The following is a 22184-nucleotide window of genomic DNA, read 5'->3' as shown; positions in this document are numbered from 1 at the left end:
AAGAATTCAAGGATTTTGAATGGAAGCGCATGACGTCGGCATTGAAGCATTGGAGGCGTTTTGTTTTTTTTTTTTTTTTTTTTTTGGTTTTAGAAACCGTCTGTCCACAATGGCAGCTGCGCCTTTAATATTGTATCCAATACAAGAATCTATTTTTGGTTTCCATCGTGGCACCGTTACCATATATCATCATTATATAGAAATTCAATGATCGGCTGTCCATCATCATCACCGCCGATACGTTCCGAAGATTGTGTAGTCTTTCTTGGGGCCGCGTACCCCATACTCGAGCGTCCAGTTGGTGAGGTTGACGCCAGACACGCCAAACTCATAGTGCACATCGTAAAAATCGTCGATGCAGAGATGGCCCGCCGTGGCCTTCCACCCCTTGCGCGACGGCGACGGCGAAAACTCCAGCGCATGGAACAAGTAGTCGGCGCGCGAGGACTCGTCAGTGCGCGCAAACCACACACTCATACGGTCGTCGCGTGCATTGTACCGCCACACGTAGCGCCGCGTCGCCTGGAACGAGGGTCCGTTCAGAGCCGTGAAGGTGCCATCCTCGACGTACAGGTACTCGCACTCGTCTTCGTCCTCCTCGCCGAGCTTTACCGACTCGGACATGCCGTCCTTGGTTCCCTGGCGCAGACGGAACTCCGCCGTACCGACGAAGCGGCCGCTTGGGTGGCTGGGCAGGTGGCTTGTGAGTGTGCGGTCAAGCTTCCACGTGCCCTGCAGACTGCGGAACACAGCACGAGCGACAAAACGGGTATCGTGCAGGCCAGCCTTGACTGTGGCGGCCGTGTGTTCGATGGCCTTGACGGTGTCCAGGCTGTCGACCGTCGGCTCACCCCCAGTGTTCTCGTCGCCCTGGTCGTCGTCGCCGTCGAAATAGTGTGCTGGTGTCACAACGTCCAGGGCGACGTCACGGGTCTGGAGAGCAGCATCTGCTGGGTCGGCTGCCCGCCGCGGAATCCCCAATGCCTCGCCGAAGGTGTGCATCAGGTACAGGTAGTCGCCCATGGGGAACTGGGATGTACGCTCCGGGTCGGCACGCAGCGACAGTGTACGCTCGATGGAACGATCGTCTGCCAGTGCCGCGGCCAGCTGTGGCCATTGCGGCGTGGCAGGGACCCAGGAGGCGACGTCTTGTGACGGTGACGGAGAGGCTGCGTCCGACACAAAGAGGGCAGTGGCCAGACGTGCCTGCATCTCCATGACACCCCAGTAGGGCGAGCGATAGAAGCCCACAAAGGCCAAGTTGGCAACAGCAGGGTGGTATGTGCCGTTAAAGGCCAGCGCGACGATCTGACGGGCGTCGGTTGCATCGAAGTGCAGCGCCTGCTTGACACTGTCAGGAAAAAATGCGAGCGACGTCGCGGCCGAGAAGCCCGTGGCCAGTACAACCGCGGCCACGTTGTCCACGTTCTCCGACTCAGACACGTCCGTAACCACGGCTTGTGCGTCCGTGACAGCAGTCAGCTTGCCAGTCGACAGTGTGATGCGGCCGGAACGGACATGTTCAAGATACGTATCGCTGACGGCCATCATGGGCGGTGCGTCGCGCACGGTGCTGTCTTTGGCAATGGCGAGCGCCGGGTGGATCTCAGCCTGGTCGGTGCCGAGCGCCGTCTCAAAGAGGCCGTGAACAAACCGAGCCGTCTCCGCGGTGATATGGCCCTGCGTGTCGGCCAGTGGCTGCGGACGCTTGCGGATGTTGTACGAGGGCAGATCGAAGGGGAGGAACGGGGGAGCGTTGGCCGCAGGGGCTGGCGACGTGTGCAGCGGGAACACCCAGAAGGGCTGCTGGATAATGTGGTGCACCGAAGCGGCAGGTATGGTGTCTATCGCTGCGCCTGGAGCATGCCCAGCCGAGGACAAGTGGCTGGCAATGGTAGCGGCGATCTCAACACCAGAAAACTGTCCGCCTGCGACCACGATCTTGCCCTTTTGGTCCTTCTTTGGTGGGTGTCCGGCAAAGAGCGTGTCCAGGTCACGGTAGGCACTGCTGTGAACAACGGGAACGCCCCCAGAGTTGGCCGTCGTCGTCGTCGTCGTCGTCGTCGTCTTCAGGCCGTCCGGGATATTGGGACTTCCAAAGTAGCCGCTGGCCACAACGAGATAGTCAAACACGCCGGCATCCACCACGTCGCGACCACCGCCCTCCGTATCCGTGGCCTGCGTCCACACGTGCCAGCCACTCGTCCCATTATCAATCGGCTTGGCCCTGACCACACGCTGGCTCAGCTTCACCACCAGATCACCAATCTCCTGCGGGCCACGACAGTACCGCTGAAAGTACCGCTCAAGATAGGCGCCGATCTGCCAGGCCCGGGGAAAGGAGGGTGCGTCGTCCTCCCAGGCCAGCCCACTGAGCTGGACAGTATGGCGGCTCTGGTTGGCCAGCATGAGTGGGTGCACAAGGCCGCCATTGTCACCGCGGCTGCTGGGCCACAGGCCGCCGATCCGCGGCTGGCTCTCGACAATAGTGACGCGGAACTTGCTGCGGGCGCGGCGGTCCCAGAGCAAGTTCTTGGCCGCGGCCAAGCCGGACGGGCCGGCACCTGTAGATGTCAGCAGGAGTGACAAAGGTAAGGGGGGGTGCGAACGGAACGAGGAGAACAGAAAACGCACCGATAATGCAGACCGTCTTGCGGTCGGCCATGGCGGGCAGCGGATGCCGGCGCGCCAGCAATGTGAGCAGTCGAGACGCCGTGGGAGTGGGTGTGAGAAGCACTGAACGTGTGTTCTGCAGCGGCTGGAAGTGCTGTGAGGACTCCTGGCGGTGTGTGTTGTGTTCGGGGGAGAATACGTGTGACAGGCAAAATACAGATCGTGTGTACAAATCTCGTCGCGATGCTGAATGCTCAGAATCAGCAGGTGCAAAGGCCAACAAAGACCGCTGTAATAGCCGCTGTAGAGCCCAGGGCTGGCCAATCGTCAGCGGCCGTAGTGTACTTTTTAGCGCGACTACAGACCTGTTTTAGTTATTTCGCCGAGGATTGGCGTTAACACTTCCATTCTTGCGTCTCACGACATGTCAGACTCTCTCAGGCAAGGACGGCATTGAATACACTCATACGCCCAAGGCAAACACAAAGTAAAGTCCGTGAAATCTATTAAAAATGACACAAACACAACAAGGAATCAGTGAAAACGGTTGTGTTTAGCAAAATATATGACCAAAGGGCCCAGGCAGCAGCAGATTATCTACTACTCCATAATAGAGGCTTTGTATACGACGCTGCCCCTAACATGGGGAAACAGAAGACAACACAGCGAAGATAAGACATGGCAGGGAGGCAACATGACGTGGAAAGTCCGCATCCAATGTCTATCCCTGCATCCCGTGTACAAGAAGTGCCCCGTCCATCCGCCCTACTCCAAAAATTCAATCATGACCGTCGCCTGCTTCAGGCCGGCCTCCTCAATGGTCTTGTCCAGGTCCTCAAGCAAGTCATGGCCCTGCGGCATGACCTTGAGCTCAAAGGCAAGGCCCTCGTGGCCCTCGAGCGGTGCCGCCTTGAGCCACTCGTAGACGCGGACCACGCGGTCGTCGGTGGCAAAGCGGCGAATCACACGACCGGTGGCGTGCCGGAACTGGATCCGAGTGGCGGCGGCGGCGGGCACGCTGGCCGGTGGTTCTTCGTGGGGCTTGTCGGATGCAATGGCCTTGAAGGCGGACAATGCTCCGTCGTCGTCGGGCTCTGCCTCTGCTGCAGCGTCTGGTGCCGGCGTGCCCGTCAGCTCGTCCGGATCCTGCACGCCATTGCTGGCACCGCTTGCACTGCGTGAGCCCGAGGCCACGCCCGATCCCTCGCCGGCCTGACCAGTGCCGCTGCCACTGCCACTGCCGCCGCCCGCCGTCGCCAGGCTGTTGCGAAGGGCCATCTCCAGCATCTCGTCCTCGGTCATGCGGCCCACGTCCTTGACGACGGTCTGTGGCTTGGTGCGCTGCACCGGGTTCTTCTTGGCCGCGTCGAGGCTGTAGCGGTCCAGAAACTCGGCGAGCTGTGCGTGGAACTCGAGGGCGGTGGGGAACGGGCGGCCGGACCAGACCTTGACCTGCTCGCCAGTGCGCGGGTCGACGACGCCAATATGCGGGTAGTTGTCCGGGTTCTCGTGCTGGCCGCCGGGCATGTAGTACTGGATGTACGACTCGGCCAGGATGTCGTCCTTGCTGTACTGCAAAAAGACAAAGTTCTCGCGCACGAGCTGCTTGATGGCCGCGTCCTTCCAGATGTCGCGATTCAGCGCTTGGCACTGGAAGTCGGACAGGTCCTGGATGTTGGCCAGGATCCAGCGCTTCTCGTCTTTGCCAATCGCCCGCGCCTCGTCCCAGGACGAGACATGCTCGATGAGGTCGTGGGGTGGGCGGAACAGGTCGGCCAGCCGGGCTTGCCGTGACGAGGGTGCCGGCACGGATGGGCCGAGAGACGCTAGGCCGTCGTCGGTCACACCGCTCGTCTGGTGGCCGCTGCCGCCGGCCGCAGCATCTGGGTCGTCGTTGTCGTCCCAGACCTGGTTAAAAGGGTTGCGGGGACCCCGTGCCGCCTGCCGCGTTCGCTGTAGCCGCATCTGGTCGTAGATGGAGTCGCCGCCGTAGCCACCGTAGCTGCCGTAGCCGCCACTGCCGCCTACGTACGACGGCTCGACGAGCATCTCGGTCGTACGGCCCATGGGCGCTCGGATATCGTCGTCGCCGCCGCCGCCGCCACCGCCCGCCGGCTCGGCATACATCTCCTCCTGCAACCGCTTGGCCATGGCCGCGTCTTCTTCTTCCTGTGCCGACCGGGCCACTGTCTCTGCCGCCGCCGCGTCGGACATGTGCGTGTCGACGTCAATAACCTCGTTCTCGTTTTCGTTGGCATGTTCGTCGTCGTCGTCGTCAATGTCTTCAAGCTCCTCGATCTCGTCAAAGTCCATGTCGTTGTCGTCGACGTCGTGGTGGTTGTTGCCGTCGTCGTCGTCGTCGCTATCGTCAATCGTAATCACGCCGTCGGCGTCTTCGCGGCCTCGTGACAGACTCGAGGTCTGGCCCGAAGCGCGTGCTCTTGTTTGCCGCGACCGGCTCGACGATGCTGTCCGGCTGGCGCCCGCCGGTCTGCTTGTGTTCCTGGATGCGCTCTGCTGTGCGGCCGCCGGGGTCGACGATGCTGCCGCGGGCTGCCGTGCCAGCGTCTCGGCCATGTCCGTGTCGTAGAACAGCACAGCCGCCTGCTCAATGTTGCCGCCGGCAATCTCCAGCAGCTGTCGCGCCACCTGCTCCGACGCGCCTGTGATGGCCACAAAGTTGTTTACGAGGTCGTCATCCATTGTAACGTGCGGTGGGGGGGGGGACCGTCGGGGAGCGTTACGAGGAACCAAAAGTCAAAAGGAGGTCAGATTTGATATGTCGGATGTCGAGATCGTATGTCGAAATTGTGCGTCGAAATTGTGGGCTGGTGATAAGTGCTACCAGGACAAACGCGGTTGTTGGCGTTTCCTGCTGGCCGTCAACGCCTGTCGACCCTCCCTTGGGTGCAGGTGAAGACGTGGTGTGAGATGGCAAAGTTACGAGCAGAGATTCGTATATTTGTCGTGGAGAGTGGGCGTTGATCGGATTGGGAGACAAAGGAGCCTTGAGACAGCTGCGTGGGAAGAGTGAAGAGTGAAGAGTGAAGAGTGAAGAACGTGAGGAAGAGGTTGTGAAGTGAGTGCAACAAGCTTTAGGTAGGTAGACACTGATTGTTAGGCGGACCCAGGCAGCGCGACGGTGACGAAGAAATTAGCAGTGGCCGCGGGTAGGCGAAACTTTCTGTGTGGCCTGGCCTTCGCCCCGCCAGGCTGCCCCAACGGCTCCAGCACAGTTGACTGCCCCGCGCCGTCCTGCTGGAGCTGTCCAGTGGGGTTCGAGTGCCGTGACGCAATGGGGGCGGATGGCGGTTAGGGCGTTTTAGGGCGATGGGAGCTGTGTCTTGCAGAGTAATAAGCCAATCAGAGCAGTCGAACCGAACTTTGGAGCAACCGAAATCGCGTCGTCTGTGTATTTATCATCACCAATTACAACTGCAAACAACGGGGCATTACTCCGTACACAATCATCAAAACAGGCGACGAGTATCGAGTATTTGATTTACTATACTCTGTTTATTTTATTTTTCAGTAAAATCGTCCTTTAGATGCAATGTGAAACATTGTGGATATGTACAATGATACATGTAATGGACTATGTATCAAACTTTAAAATATAATCGCACAATCCTGCATACTCAAAAAGTACACTCGGCGGTTTTCTTTCGCTTCGGCTTTCGTCAAGACGTGGCCTACTTCTCCTACTTCTCCTACTTCTTTCCTTCAGCAACAGCCTCTCGCAATAGCTTCTGCACATCAAGAGACCGCTCTGTCGAGAGCGCCCCGTCGACGGCCGCTTTGATTTTGCTGGCCGCTTCGCTGCCAACGGCGCCCAACGCCCCCTTTTTGCTTGCTCTGACCAGTGCCTTGAGCGCCTTGGCCCGCGACGAGCGCTGCTCTTCTGTGCCCGCCTCGGGTGTGTCGACGTCGAGAGACGCAAGGTAAGCCAATGCCAAGTCGCCGCCGCTTTCCGACGAGGACGACGAGGACGACGAGGACGTGGACGGCACATCCGTCGACGCGGCCGCCTCGAGCAGCTCACCCACGGCCTTGTACCAAGTCGTCCGCCGGACAAGGATGTAGGCGTTGCTGCTCACAAAGGGGGCCAGAGCGGCCCAGACAGCCGCCAGAACGGCGCGAGGGTCGCGCCGCAGCGAGGGTTTGTGGTAGCCGCGGGCCACCGCATCCAGCGCATTCTCCGCCGCCTGCCGCACGAGCCGTTCTTTTGTAGCGGCCGCCGTGTCCTTCTTGCTGCCGTTGGCCGAGTCGATGTCCATGCGGTCGCCGCCATCCTTGGCATCCTCCCACTCCTTGAGCGCCTCCAGGTGTGGCGTCACAATCGCCACAATGTCGTCCCACATGCCGACGGCCGCCTCGTCCTCGCGCGCCGCGGCCACGCGCCACAGGCACTTGAAGGCGTGCACGCGGTATGCGTCGTTGTTGCGCTTGGCCTCCACCGTCGCCATTTTGCGCAGAGACGCGGCCACCTTGGCGTTGTCCTGCCACAGCGCCTTGCCCTTGCTCACAACATCAGGCAGCACCTCCAGCAGCGTCTCCTTGCCGTCAAATGTCTTGAGGGCCAGTGCGCGTTCGTAGAGCGGCCACAGCAGCGTGAGGTGCGCCACGTTGACCTGGCCGCTGAGGTCACTGGCGGCCAGCACCGACCCGACGGCCGCCGCCGCCGTGCGCGCACCGGCGTGCTTGAGCGCCCACTGCGCCGTGTCGAGCGCGCGCTCGGTCAGCGCAGCAATCTCGGGCACGTACCGCGCCACGCTCAAACTGCTGCCGGCGTGCTTGCTCCAGACCTCGTCGGCAGCCTTGTGCACGTAGTCGTCGGCGTCGTGGCGGGCCAGGTACGAGAGTGGTAGCAGGCGCGCTTCGAGCGCGTTGAAGTGGTCCGGGCTGATCTTGGACAGGAACAGCACGGCGTCGGCCACCTTCTGGCGGCGGGTCTCGTCCTCGGCTCCAAAATACAGGTCGACGAGGTGGCCCACGAACCGCGCGCGCGCGGCGTCGGGCGCCGTCCGCACGACGTACGCCGCCGTCTTGGCATAGCTCTGGCTGACCTCGTCGTTGCGGTCGAGCAGCTGCTTGCCCAGCAGCTGCAGGAACCGCGCGCTGTGCGGCGCAAAGTCGAGCGCGTGGCGCGTGGCCAGCGTCTGCAGGACCCGCCCGCAGCCGATCTTGGTCGGCATGCCGACCGCGCTCTTCATCGCCGCCTCGATGCCGGGCGCCAGGTCCGTGAGCACGGCGGCATCGACGCTGCGCAGGCTGTTCTCGATGGCCTCGGAGATGGGCGACTGCGACACCATGGCACTGCGCATCTTGTCGAGCTTCTCCCGGTCGTCGTCGCCGGAGCGCATGTAGTAGTAGTTGAAGGCCTGCGGCTCGATGGTGCTCAGCAGGCCCAGCAGGTGCGGCACCATGGCCGCAATGTACGGCCGCAGCGACTTGCCGCCGTGCTTGGCAATCTTGAGCACGGTCAGCGTCGCAAACACCTTGACGTCCTCGACGCCGCTCTCGATGCCCTTGTCGGACATGAGGAAGGGCAGCGCCTCGTTCATCATGGCGACGGCGTTCTTGCGCGCGCCGGCTGCGCTGCCGCCGCTGCCGTCCTCTTCCAGCTGCCGCACAAGCGTGTTGGACAGCGTGATGCAGAGCCGCAGCGCCGCCTCGCGCACCGATCCTTTGACGTCGTCGAGCACCTTGAGCGCGCGCGCCCATATGTCCTGGTAGTACGCTTCGTATTGCGTAAACGGCCGCCCCTGCACGAGGTCGGCGATGGCCGCCGCGCTGGCCTCGCGCACGCGCCACTCCTTGCCCAGGATGCTCTTCAGGAGGTCCTCCATGATGGCGGCAAAGTGCGTCTCGATGACCGCGTTCGAGTCCTTGACCAGCGCCTTCCAGATGTCGTTCATCGACCGCTGCACGTTGGGGTTGGGGTCGAAGCGGTAGCGGAACAGCTTCGGGTACAGCTTGGGGTCGACCGTCTCCGCCTCGGACGACAGGATGTTGCTGAGGCCGAAGCGGCCAAAGGCCGACCGCGTCGACCACGTGGCCGCGTTGGCCGCCAGCGACATGAACTTGTAGATGAGCGTCTGGTCGCCCACTTCGTTGGCCAGGTTGACAATGTCGCGGTACGACGTGACCGACTTGCCCTCGCCCGTCGGCAGCGCGCCCGCGTCAAACAGCTCCGTGTCCTCGTCGACCTTGAGCTGCGTGCCGCTGCCCGTAAACGACGCCACCAGGTCGCGCACCAGGTCGCCCTTGAGCGGCGCATCGCCCTTTTCGTACACGAGCGCCAGGCCCCGCGACGCCGTCTCCTGCACCAGCTCGTCGCGCGCGCTCAGCAGCCGCATGAACGCGACCTGGCACTCGCGCAGTCGGCTCTGCACCTCGGGCAGGTGCGCGCAGTGCTGGATCAGGCTGAACAGCCAGATTCCCGACGCCTTGAGAAGAGCCGGCTTTGTTGTTTTGCCGTCCGTCAGGATCTTGTCCAGAGCGGTGGTCAGCCGGTGCGGCCGCTTGGCGATCCGGAACGGCGCCCGCTTGGCCTGGCTGGTGCTGGACGAAGACGACAACGAAGACGAAGACGAAGACGACGCCGACTGTACATCGAGTGACAGCTCCACCACGTCCGCGTCCCAACAGGCCACGGCCGCCGTGATCGCGCCGCCAATGGCAAAGTGTGCCTCGGCCTGCTTGATTTCGTACAAATCGTACAGCTTGGACAGGATCAGCGCCGTGACGTCCGTCTCGTCTGCCCCTTTCTCCGTGTCGGTGGATTCGGCCCCGGCCGCTGTCGAGTCAGCACCGACGGACACAGCAAGGCGGCCCAGGGCGGCGATGGCGCGCTCGTTGCCCTTTTTGGCTTGCGTGGTGAGCACGTCGACGAATCCAACAATCGTCTTGTTCGTATCCGCGTCGCTTCCATCAGGAACAGAGCCCGGGAGACAGGCAATGCCTGCCGTCCACAGCTGGGACAGGGCGTCAAACAATGCGTCTTGGAACGACATGGACGCCTCGCTGATCTCCTTTGCAGTCGGAAACAGGGTCGCAACGTCGTCCACGAGCGAGGCTCGCTGTCGGTCTGCGTCGGCGGCGTCATAAAACACAATTCGTGACAATAGATGTGCCAGGGACACAAAGGCACCCTCCGTCGCGTTCAGCTCCGAGCCCACGGCGGTCTTCCATGGCTGGGCGGCAGCCACCAGATCGGCCTTGAGCTTGGCCACGCTGGCAACGCCATTGTCTGGATGGGCACCCAGGATGCCAATGGCGGCCGCCGCGAGCTTTCTCACTTCCTTCTTGTTTGACGTGGCGAGGGGCAGCAGCTCAGGCGTTCGGCCGGCCAAGTGCGCGAGCGCAGCCTGCGGCGCGAGCGAGGCCAGCTCGACAAAGCAGCGGCCACACGGCTCGACGACGGCCGGCTTGTCCTTGAGGAGCATGCCTTCCAAGGCAGCCTCGAGCAGGTCCTGCAGCGACGTCTGGAGCGCGGCCGACGACGCGAGGTAGGCCCGAATCGCGTCCCGGCTAGCCTTGTCTGACCGCACCAGCGTCTCGACCTGCTGCTCCCAGCCGGGCTCGACCTTGAAGTCGGTCAGCGCTGTCAACAGCAAGATGCGCTTGCAGTAGTTGACGGCAAGCGCAAACGCGTCCAAAATGTCACCGGGAAAGTTGACAAAGACCGACACAGCATCCACGTCCATGCCGGCCGGTTCGGTGTGCTCGGCCGCCTCGCCGCCCACGCGCTCCTTAAAGAAGGTCTGCACAAGCGCCGGCCACTGCGGCAGCACCAGGTCGTCCACGTTGTTGCTGTAGTAGGTCCACGGGTCCAGACCCTTGTGGCCCTCCTCGACCACATCGCTGCGCTCGCCGCGCCGGCCCGCAGCGGCCAGGATGTCGATCCAGCGGCCGACGGGGTCGGCGAACCGAAGACAGTTGTTTGCCCACTTGGCGGCCGCGTGGCGTGCGCTTCGGCGGATGCGCGCATCTCCATCGTCGCTGCCATCGAGGCCAATGTATTCGAGCAGCATAGCACGCAGCTCGGACTCAATGGTCTCGCGGTCTCTTGTCTGCTGTTCTTGTTCTTGCGTTTTGCTCGTTCCGCTCCTTTTGCCCCTGGCAGCCATCTCTGGTGCAAACACAGACGACAGGCTGGACAGTGCGCCGTCCACGTTCACAACGACCTCAGCAACGGGGTCTTCGGTTAGCGAGCGGAAGAAGTAGCGCGCCAGCGCCAGGCGTTCTGCCATGGTCATGCGCGCGCCCTTGGCCAGCTGGCCGATCGTCTCGTATGCCTTGGCGCGCAGCGTCTCGTTGTCCACACCTGTCGACGTGGGCACCGGCCAGCCAAGGTCCTGGATGTACTGCTGCAGGTATTCGATTAGGGGCCGTCCAATGGCAAAGTCCTGCTTGTTGGGGCCGATGCGCGCGATCCAGTTGATATACTCGAAGAGCGCCTTGTACAGCTTGGCCATTTCCAGGCCACGCGACCGGGACGAGGCCGCTGCGCCGTTGTCCGCCACCGCCGCCTCGGCCGACGTATCCTTGTTGGCGCCCATGTCGCGCACCACGACCTTTAAAATCTCGTCGGTGTACGAGGTCGACAGCGACGACCGGCTCAGCAGGTTCAGGATGCGGATGCGGTAGGCGGGTGGCAGCACGGCATGAGCGGCAAACAACTGCTCCACAAGCGTCTTGGACTCGAGAGACACCTTGGTGCGCTTGAGCAGGTCCTCGCCCAGCGACGACACGCGGCTGTCGGTGTGCACGGCGGCATAGAGCGACGGCATGAAGCGGGCCACCTCTGTGTCGTCGTTGTGGGCAAACGCGCCGCTGGCCAAAAACTGCGCCACGCGGATCCGGGTTTCGGCCAGGTTGGTGCCGGCCCGCAACCAGGCGTCGTCTTGGTCCAGGCCAAAAAAGGCCACGTCGGCCGCAGCGGCCATGTGTGCGCCGGACGCTGCGCCGCCACTGCCGCCCCGCGACAGCAGAAACACCTGACCAAACCGCTCGGCCACGTACACGGCGTCGGCCGGGTCTGCCAGCCCAATGGCCTCGGCGAAAGCGTCGTCCTCTTGCGAGCCGCGTGCGGGCACCTTGAGGACCGACAGCGTCTGCAGCACAATATCAAAGAGCGCGGGCGTGCTGCTGTTCACGCGCGAGATGCCGCGCAACAACGCCGGCAAAAGAGCACGGCGGTCCTTGGCCGACAGCCGGCCGATGCTGTGCTGGATGAAGACCATGTCGAGGTGGCGCACGACGGGCGACGCGGTGGACTTGAACTGGTCGACGAGGGCCGCCACGGGCAGGACGACGCCTGGCGGCTTGATGAACAGCTTGAGGCGCTGGGCGACGGTGGCCACCTTGGCGCGCACCGAGGCATGTTCGCTGGCGCCCTTGAGGAGGAGCGGCACGAGGAACTTGCTCAGCAGGTCCTGCAGCTTCTGCTCGTTGTTGGCCACATTGAGGATGCGGAAATCGACCTTTTCCACGAGCGAGAGCTCGCGCTGCTCGGACGTAGGCTCTGCCATCTCAGGTCGGCAGGGGCATGTATGTAGGTGAGGATGCGCCGCAGAATTTAAGGGTGAAGTGGAGGCTAGAGATGACTGCTATCGCCTTTCAAACGCTTGACGATGATATGTTATGTTTTTGTTTTGCGATTGGGGTGACGTCTTAGACTGGCTAAAGCCACAATGATGGCTAGACAAAATGTACAAAGGCTGCAGAAAGAGAAACGCCGGTCTATAATAAAGTCCCTTTCGCTGTGTTTGCTGTTTTCGTTCGTCGTCCAGAGCCTCGTTTAGGTGGCGTCGTCGGCTGTCGTCAACATCGCCGTGCCTGGCCGGAACATGCGAGAACGGGCTATTGTAGAAGGGGCCACACCCACTGGAGAGCTCCGGGCTAGGCGGGGTCCCTGCTAGGCGCTAGGCGGCGGCCGTTGTGACGTGCACACGGCTGGGCGGACGTGAGCAGTAAGCATAGAGTTGATGAGTAAGCAGTCACGTGTGATCGCGTTGACGTCAAATAAAGGGAGCCTGCCAGACAGTTCAAAGGTCCTGAACGACATACCCTTACAGATATTCAGCTCATATTACAACATCGCGGCTGAAGCATTAAAACAGCGCCTGTTGGTTACCGGCTCGCTCTCCACCGCAACATCTCACTTATTGGTTCATGAAACTATATCAGAGTACCAGTGGCATCTTGCAGCCACGTTGTTCAATCTGCTTCCGTCAATATCAGATATTAGGCGGCATATGGTTTGTCATTGTCCCGGAGAATTGTTGTCACTTATCAGCCTGCCGTCTACTTACTGCGTCTGCAAGGTACAAATGGCGGCTGAGTTGTCAGTCTCGTTCTAGAAAACACTATGGAACAATGCCCATGTTCACCGTGGCGAGAAGGCCTTCGTGGTGTAAAAGGCATAGACGACAAGACAGCAGCATATTGATATTGCGAAAATGCAGGCAAGAAGAACAGCCGCGATGCACATCGGCCCGTTTTTACTCGTCTTTCGCCTTTCATAGCCTCCAATACCCTGTCAGAGTCAGCTCGGTGAACGGATGGATTGGTGAGCAAGCAAATAATTACAAAATGCATCTCTTTCGTGATATTCGGCGAGGTTACCAGCCAACAATAATTGTTTGCTGTATAAGTTCTCGTATTGTTGTAAAGTCTCAACTACTTATTCGTCTTCACACTCATACAGCCCAAAACTGTTTCATGAAAATGTTTTGCTTTCTTTTTGTTTTTGTTTTTTTGTTTTTTTTTTGTCAATTTAATGACTTTCTTAAAGACCAAAAATTAAATTAAGTTGAAAACTGCCCCAATGTAAATAACTCACTCTAGTATAGTCAAACCAACACATGCCAAACTGGACCAGCTGCCACTGGACATTCCTGACCAAGCACGTGTTGTGCTCTCGGAGTCGACAAGCTTTTCCACCAACTTTGCAACATGAACAATCCCGGACCACCATTTGCTCATTGACGTGCATGTGTATCATGAACTCTTGATACCGTCACTTCCCACAGCACAATGGAACACGCGGTGGTTGCATCTACGTCAAAGCTTCCTCTACGACGCCTGATGTACATACTTGTCAATTCAATTAGCCTTTATGACGGCCGTACTTCTGGTCACGCCTATTTCCCACGTCTGGTATAGGTATATTGGCATCTTGAAGAGGCGGCAATTCTGCATGTAGATTGCAAAATGCACAGTTGGTTTCGTCCTTACTCCCATGTAATTTTTGGCACGGCTGGGATTCTGTCGAGATCAAAGTAAGCAGTGCCACAAGGCGGCAGGCATTGTTTCGTGCTTGCAGGGGCTGCAGCGCTGCTTCTCTCGCCTAAGTGCCTTCCCTCATCCCTGCCCACCCACGTAAGATGGTAGGATTGAATATGACATGTTGTCCTGGTTGGCCGACTGCGAATGGAGATCGAAACAATCCGACTCTCCTCTGCATGTCATCACGTCGCTTTCGTCAAGACAGTGCCGGGAACACGGTGAGGAGAATGCTATGTGGGATGAGTACGACAGATAACGAGATCGATCTCTGATTGACTGCAAGTGCCTCTTGTTGCTGTCTGGCACAGAGTTTCAATGCAAAACCTCGTTGTGCATTCGCAAATCTTGTGTGCCGCTGTTTGTCCGAGCACTCATTCCCTTTGTGTTCTTGTTCTTTTCCAACCAATTGATCCGCTCTCCCCTTGAACCCTTCCCGCTCATCGAAACAATCAAGACGGGTCGGGCTGTTGGGATGGGGCATTTGCCCTGGATTGTTCCTTGGAAGCGGTCTTAAGAGAGTAAGCGGCTAGATAAGACCAGGGACGACAGGGGAAAATAAAGAGAAAATACGGAGTAATTAGCAGAAAAGACGACGCCGAGGGAACGCAGAGACGCGTCCCGACAGCCTGAACACGGTCTAAAAATACGGGCGTTAAATTGAATTTTTCGATCGCACGCGTTTAAACGTACGTGCGCAAAATACTAGGCCGTTTCAGGGGTAGTAAATAGCCAAGGACAAGCGATGAGCGTTGCCGTCCAGGACCACCCAAGGGAAACCCAACGACAGTCTCGCCCAGGCCTCAGGAGGGTGCGGTAAATAGCATGGCGCGCCTCGTCCCGTGTCTCTCGTATTCTTGTCATGTTTCTCGTCGTCTGTGACATCCATCCTGCCTCTGTCGTCCTTGTCCCGCGCACATCGTGGCGGATGCGTTTGTGGATCCCGATCTTCTGCTTTCGCTGCTCCTCGCGCCTGTCCTCCCTTTGTTTCTTTTTGGCCAGGGATGGTCCCTTGACGATCCTTTGCGAGGCCAATCATAAAGTCTTCATTATGAACGGCAAGCGGCCAGAAGCTGAAACCTTTTATGGCCAGAGTATGTCCGATCCAGTCCCAACTCGCCTTTTTTTAATGAGAGGAAACACTGAGTGGCCTCATCATTATATACGCCAGCATCAGGAGCTTATGGGCTTCATGGTCAATGGTTTCTCCAAGCGCTTTCGGGCGTTGGTTTCCTCTGAACTCAACTCATACCTCCGTCTTGAGATGTCTGGCATTTCTTGGTGCTTATCGGGATACTGCCAGACTGTACTTGCCTGCACGTCATGCGCTGTGTCGTACTCTTTGTCCTGTCTCCGGCAGGACCGGTCTCAAAACGCTGGAGGCACCGGCAGGTTCGACAGGGCAGGACTAGTGGCATCGGCGTCGTAAGAGAAGTGGGTACGGGAGCTCAGACAAAAGCCTCCAGCAGACAGCTGAAAATGCGACGCCCATGACATGACCTTTTCGACGATGTCGTCCAGCACCAGGCCACGGCACTGCGAAGAACCATCAACTGCAACTGGCCCGTTTCATTGGGCCTGCAATGCTCGTAGCATGCCGCTGCAGCTGCAGTGGAGATCAGGGGGGAGGACCAGCAAGCAAAACCAACGAAAGGAAGCCCGACTGCACAAGAAGATGAGCCTTCTGTGCATCGCAGTATTACCCTCGGTAAGCAGAAGCAAAAAATGGGAGAAACAATATGGCGGGCATTGGGAGAGAAAACACAGTGCGGACCCACACGGCCCACCAATGTATCAAGATTACTCGGAGGAAAAAAAGACCAACAAGAAGGAAATCAGAGCCAGCGAACAAGCCGAACGTCAGATCAGGCCTTTTGCATGCCGTCGTTTGTCGTAGTCATGACCACACCCTGTAGGGCCAAGAGCGACACCACCACGACACCGCGCTAATGCGCACTTGGCCTCTCCCTTGCTTGACTTGCAGATTGCGGCGGAAGAGTCAAGATGCAAAGTATCTTTTCCGACCCTTTGCTTTACCTTGCAGGTGTTCTCGGCATGCAGATGCAGCCGGGACCTATAGGGCATGGCGAGTAAATTCAAGCGAAAGTGAAATGCGTGATGGGCAACGAGCTGCAGAACGGGACAGTGGCACTGCGGTGAGATGTCGCTGCCTCGAGAGCATCGAGAGCCTACCTGCCCCTCCTTCGGTTCGCGTTCTCTTTCGCGACAGCACAAAAGCTAAAGAGCTAGGGCACCTGGGCACCAAGCAGACTGCCAACCGCAGCTGCCAATGGCCTTTCTCGAGGGCCCAGAATCGTGCAAAAATACAGGCAGAATGCCAAAAAAGGGCAAGAAAAGTGGAGACTTCGCTCTCTTCTGGTACTTCCTTCCATCTCATCTGTGTGCGGCCTTTTTACGCACCTACCCCCCTCTGCTGAATTCCTCATCTTACGACCGTTCCAGCGCTCTCACAGGGGACGTCAGGCAGGTCGTTGGACGTCGGCTGGTCGGGTTGGTCGTTGCTGTCAGATAGTTTGAGGATACGCAGGTGCCATGACGCGCACATCTCTTTCAGCACTGCCCACCCCGCTAGCGAACTAGTAAGGAGCCTAAATTGCACACCTGGATGGGACCTGCATGCGTGCACCTGAGGTGTTGTCGTTCCTTCCTCCGCAAATGGCCAGGCTATTGCACAGTGTGCGAGATATCATATTCTGCCCGTACTGTAAGAAACGGCAAACAAAGCTGGAAAGCACCTACACAATAGGTACCTTCCGCCCAACCCTGGCGCGCCTACGTGCGGTTCCGCCTCCACTTTCTCTGCCAGGGGACGACGAAGTGCCTCGCATAATTTGGTGCTATTCAATATTCCAGCTAGTTTTTCTGGCTGGGCCCGTCTTTTCTGCCCAGTTTTTAGTGCACGAAAATTTTAACTAGGATTTTTCTTTCCTTTCACTGCCCTGCGCTTTGCTCTTTCTGCGCCGTTCTCCCTTCTTCTCTAATACCCACTAAATCTTGCCAGCAGTCATCCACTCCGATCATCCCAGGCTCTGCGCGCAACGTGCCCCCCGAAAATATCCTCGTTCGCACTTTTTGCAGGCTCTCTCCCTCTCTGCCTCCCTTTTCTAGTTCGCACTTTCCTCGTCTTGCCACTCCCTTTCTCACCTTTCGACGCAACACCCCCCATCCCCACCTACTCTCTCCTTTCTTCCCCTCTATTGTCATTTTCTTTTTTCTTTCTCTTCACCTTTCCGTGAATCTTTTTCTCTCATCTTTTTTCTCTCGATCTTGTCACGCGCATTTCGTTTTGTTCGTGTTGCCTGCTTCTTGTTCGTGCTTTCTCAATTCCTCGCCTCTCCCATCTCCCCAAGTCTTCCCCGATCGCACAGTCTTCCTTTTTGGTGTGATTTTTGCTGTCATTGTCGCATCACGCATTTTCGTTCGAGTCGATTCTGTTTACTCCTCCGTTTCTGCCGACGACCATTGCAGCAGCGTCACGCATATCCCCTCACTCTCTCGTCACACCCCTCCTTCTCTCTTGCCACCCGCTCACGCCCAGTCTTTCTACCGACAGTGTTTTGCGCTCGCGCTCTTCTCGCCGTTTGCCTCTTCTATCGAGCATTTGCCATTCAAGGTAAGCTTTTTTTCTCTCGCGCCGGCGCGACGCGCGACTCGTTCGTGCGCGCTTGCGACACCTGCGTCACAATCCGCCGCCGTGCCTATATTCTCTGTTTCAGCATTGTGTAGTGTTTCTTCTGTCTTGCGTCTGTCTCTGTTTCTGTCTCTGTCTTTGTTCCTGGATCCTGTCCCTGTGGCTCTGTCTTGTTTTTCTTCCTCTTGTTTCCTCGCGCCCGTGTCTCTCTTTTCGAGTCCGAGGTGTCTCGTCAACGATTTCCAATGTTGAACTATCGCCGGCACTCATTCGACATACCGAATATGCGCGCGCCTCCACGACCTACGAAGCCGCAATAGAACTCGATTTCAAACGGCCGGCGCTTTCAACTTCTGCCGTCTATTTCCCGGCTCAACCGGAAAACCCCGACATTAGACCGACCGACATTGCTGCCTTGATCTCGCCGTTGCTTCCGGATGTTTCGGTTGTCGAACAGGGCAGAACACATGTCGGCGCCCCACGCTTGTGAACCGGTGGGCGGGATTGGAGTTGGCAATTTCGCCTTCAAGGACTTGACGCGGCAAGCAATTGCGGATGATCATAGCGGCCCAGAGCGCGCCGATCTGCGAACCGAGAGTTGCCGGTACTGCGCATTTATCCCACATGGGGCTGTTTCTCGCGAAAGACACCATAGCGGGTTTCGGTTGCCAGCGCCTAGCTCGCGGTTTTTGCCTTTGAGGCAAGATTGAACTTTTTGATGGTCATGACTGCCAGCGCAACGTGTCCGGAACTGCCTGCCATAATCTTCGAGACCAACCTCGACCCTCGACTTATCGATCCGACTGACGGCCACAATATACGAATTGTTGGCGCGCCTTGCCCACGCTGACAATACTCCAAATTACACCAATCGTCAAGTCTGCACGAATTTTTGCTTCCACATTTCGTTGCGCTATATCTCGAAGCTTGGACTTAGGGCTACCTTGCGTCCGGATTTTAGGCTTTGCGGCCACTCGGAATTGCCACGAGAGCAGTGCGCGCGGTTAAAGGTTCAGGCTGTGGAATCCCAGGAACGGGAATATGGAATAAAGGCGAGATTTTTTTTGGCACTGTGGCTTCTTGCTCAAGCCAGCCTTGGCCAGTTCTTGCCAAAATTCCTGCCTCAAATCTCGTTTAAACAAACGAACTGGACTCTTTTGAAGGATCCGGTGCCATGTACCGGACCATGGTATATACCCAGCAACCGTCTACCAGTCGTTGCTCCCCGGAGGTGCCTGGATGCGTCAAAGACATTACTCGACGTGACAGACGGCTGCGTGTTACGAACCCCTGTCCGTCGAGTTTCTCAGCCGGCCATAGCCATGTTGTCCAGAGAGGACAGCACACAGAGGGAGCTTCCCTTGGACCCTCAAGCGACCTGTCTTGGTGCTCAGACTCGATTTGGTCATTCGTGCACATTTCTTCCTTTTTTCGATCCGCTGTTCTTCGTGTCCTCGCTTGGAGCCTTTTTTCTTTTCGTTTCGTTTTTTGTGTTTCTTTGCCCTTACGTTTCGTTTGCTGCTTTAACTTTATTCCACGGTCATTGCATTGCAGTCGCTGACTTTTCCTCTTTCTCGCAGTTCTTGTACTAGCATACGACTGTTTCTGCCATCCTTTGAGCACTGTCACTGTCGTTTTTGCATCTTCCCACGTCGTCTACGTTTTCTACGCACCAATCCTTCTCCAACCTCTATTTTCTATTCGAGGCGCGAGGCGTTACGTTTACGTTTACGATCACACTTGAATTGTCTTTGGGTTCCTTATTTCGGTACGTCAGCTTTTGTCTCCTTAGAGAAAAGACTGCTCATTCACACATTTGGTAAGTTTTTGCTGTATTTTTTATGAGGCGGTGAGGTTAAAGTAAGATGAGGAAGGATGCTGAGCGTACAATACGTTCCGCTTGGAGAGAAGGACATGGCATTGCCTTTCCCTAGATCTTATTGAGCAGATTTTTGTCAATGGGATCAGATCCTGCCGACAGAGGGATGTCCATCAACCTGGTCGCTAGCGTCACGTGGTTAATGTTGCCTCTCACTATGGCGTCAATTCCCTTCTTCAACATTGCTAACATTTCCCAAGATTTTCGGACCTTTTGCATCTGCGCACCATCGTCAATTGCTGCCTTGGCTGCCACATTTTGCCATCTTGTTCTGTTTTTTCGCCATTGCCTAACACATACTTTCGTCTACCTGCAGGCTCTTCTCCAATTTTAGCTTTTGTCTTTTGGTAAGTGAATGTATCCTCGGACTGGTGTTTGCATTGGATGATTGTACTACGTATCCTTGTTGTCGTGTCCAATTGTGCCTCTCTAAAGTTGTCCTCTGCCTGTGATGCTAACAAAGCGTAGTCTTCAAAATGGCCAACTTCCCTCCCCCCGCCAACGGCAACCTGACTGCCGAGTCGAACACGACTCCCATCAACGGCTCGACGATCGACTCCTCGTTCCCCCCTGCCGCGACTCTTCCCCAGGGCAGCGAGTCCTCCAAGACTCTTTGGATGGGCGAGCTTGAGCCGTGGATGGATGAGAACTTTGTCAAGAACGTCTTCTCCACTGTTTCGGGCGAGAACGTCAACGTCAAGGTCATCCGCGATCGCGCCTCTGGCAACGCTGGCTACTGCTTCGTGGAGTTCAACACCGTCGAGGCGGCCACTAAGGCCCTTGGCCTGAACGGCTCTAACATCCCCAACTCGGGCCGTGCTTTCAAGCTCAACTGGGCTTCTGGTGGTGGTCTGGTCGATCGTCGGTACGTCTCTTCTTTGCGTCTCTCTCCTCACATTCCTCTTACAACAAGGCTAACCTGACTTGCCCCGACAGCGACGACCGCAGCCCAGAGTTCAGCATTTTTGTCGGAGATCTGGGCCCCGAAGTCAACGAGTTCGTTCTCGTCAGCCTGTTCCAAGCTCGCTTCCCGTCCTGCAAGTCTGCCAAGATTATGACCGACGCTGTCACCGGCCAGTCCCGTGGCTACGGTTTCGTCCGCTTCTCGGACGAGAACGACCAGCAGCGTGCTCTTCTCGAGATGCAGGGTGTCTACTGCGGCAACCGCCCCATGCGTATTTCGACTGCTACGCCTAAGACTCGGTACGCATAACGCATTCGGCTGTTTTGTGGTATTTTTTGTTGGCATGAATTGTCCTAATCTAACTATATATCAGTTCTCACCCGTACGGCCAGGGCCAGCACGGTGGCAACCACATACACGGTCCCGGCCCTGCCCAGGGCGGCAACCAGATGGGTGGCTGGAACATGGGCAACGGTGGCGGCGCTGGCGGGTACTACCAACCCGGCTTCGGCCCCATGGCCCCTCAGCCCATGAACCAGTTCACCGACCCCAACAACACCACGGTCTTCGTCGGTGGTCTGTCTGGCTACGTCACCGAGGACGAGCTCCGCTCGTTCTTCCAGGGCTTTGGCGAAATCACCTACGTGAAGATCCCTCCTGGCAAGGGCTGCGGTTTCGTGCAGTTCGTGCACCGCCACGCTGCTGAGATGGCCATCAACCAGATGCAGGGCTACCCCATCGGCAACTCGCGCGTGCGCCTGTCGTGGGGCCGCTCGCAGAACAACTCGGGCGTCGGCACCCCCTACCGCCCTGCTCCCCCGCCGCCGCACTACCCTGTCCACGGCGCCGTCCCTGGCGCTGTCAGCCCCTACGGGCCTGGTCCTTTCGGTGGCAACCAGGGTCCCCCGGGCGGTCCGTCCCCTGCTGTTTAACGTGAGTGGAAGCGCCGTCTTTTGATGCTTACAAAGGTCTCGCTCGACAAGACCGGTTCGCTGACTTGTCATGTCAAGTTTGCTCTCCTAAAGAGGCTGTTTCCTTCGTCGCGCAATGCTTTCCTGTCATAGTGTTGGCGTTCGGCGGATGTGAAAGGCGTCAAGGTGGCAAAAAGAATTGAAAACGACAAAAGGCATTTCTTTCATGACTTCCGACGTCCTTTTTACCCTTTGTGCTTTGGTGTTTGTTCCTACTTTCCCACACATGGTTTACACCCTATGGATGCATCTTATGTAATGTTTTCTCGTTTCGCGCGGTTCTTTGTAACAAAACGTCTAAACGTTTTTCATGAGGGTTTTTTTGTTCCTCGATGGTCTTTCCATTTTCATATTGTCGAAGGCTTTTTTCTTTTCTCTTTCTTTTCCTCCTTGTGTCTGCCAACTTGACCACGTTATGGCTCCTTTTCTAACCCCTAGTCATTGCTGATTAACTCTCCTATCTTTCGTCATACTTGTCATATTTTCAAATCCTTTTTCTTACTATCCGCTTCGTGTTGCTCTCGTCGAGTGGTTTGATTTCTCGTCTTTTCGTTGCTGTCCTTGCCATTGTTTCTGCCAACTCTTCCCGCTACAGTTTATTGTGCCCAACGATGTTTCAGCTCGTATTTTTGCTTACCCTTGAGTCTGAAAAGCGCGAGGGTTCATGGTGCGAGACGAGGACAAAAACCGATTGCTTGTGAATTACATTGCACGCTTTGCGTCTTGTTTTCCCTGACATCTTTCCAAGCAGCTTATAACGCCATCTTATTGCCATCGGCCCTTTTGATTTCCTGTCGCCTTTTCCTTCCCTAATTCCTTGTGTGCTTGCTTTTCCCTCTATGTTTCGACTCAAGGGTATTCCATGGCGTTTTC

At 57.5% G+C, this 22184-nt stretch overlaps 4 protein-coding genes across 4 annotated transcripts; 1 reads left to right on the top strand and 3 right to left on the bottom strand.

The window, feature by feature from the left end:
* Positions 1–228: 228 nt before the first annotated feature.
* SPSK_08618 (pyridine nucleotide-disulfide oxidoreductase) lies at positions 229–2665 on the bottom strand (the record flags this gene model as incomplete). Its single annotated transcript, XM_016735210.1, has 2 exons — positions 229–2564; positions 2635–2665. The coding sequence occupies 2 exons, from the start codon at positions 2663–2665 to the stop codon at positions 229–231; spliced, it is 2367 nt and encodes a 788-aa protein (XP_016588689.1).
* Positions 2666–3378: 713 nt separating this feature from the next.
* Positions 3379–5316, bottom strand: SPSK_08835 (UBX domain protein (Ubx5); the record flags this gene model as incomplete). The annotated part of the gene is made up of 1 exon (XM_016735421.1): positions 3379–5316. The coding sequence occupies one exon, from the start codon at positions 5314–5316 to the stop codon at positions 3379–3381; it is 1938 nt and encodes a 645-aa protein (XP_016588688.1).
* A 1007-nt stretch (positions 5317–6323) lies between these two features.
* On the bottom strand, positions 6324–12149 carry SPSK_08274 (proteasome component ECM29; the record flags this gene model as incomplete). Its single annotated transcript, XM_016734878.1, has 1 exon — positions 6324–12149. One exon carries the CDS (start codon positions 12147–12149, stop codon positions 6324–6326), a length of 5826 nt encoding a protein of 1941 aa, XP_016588687.1.
* A 7763-nt stretch (positions 12150–19912) lies between these two features.
* SPSK_09263 (uncharacterized protein) lies at positions 19913–21272 on the top strand (the record flags this gene model as incomplete). The annotated part of the gene is made up of 3 exons (XM_016735839.1): positions 19913–20301; positions 20373–20639; positions 20714–21272. The coding sequence occupies 3 exons, from the start codon at positions 19913–19915 to the stop codon at positions 21270–21272; spliced, it is 1215 nt and encodes a 404-aa protein (XP_016588686.1).
* Positions 21273–22184: the final 912 nt, after the last annotated feature.

Source organism: Sporothrix schenckii (genome assembly GCF_000961545.1).
Source record: "Sporothrix schenckii 1099-18 chromosome Unknown Cont44, whole genome shotgun sequence".
Classification (NCBI taxonomy): Eukaryota; Fungi; Ascomycota; class Sordariomycetes; order Ophiostomatales; family Ophiostomataceae; genus Sporothrix; species Sporothrix schenckii.
This window is presented reverse-complemented; position numbering and strand designations above follow the sequence as displayed.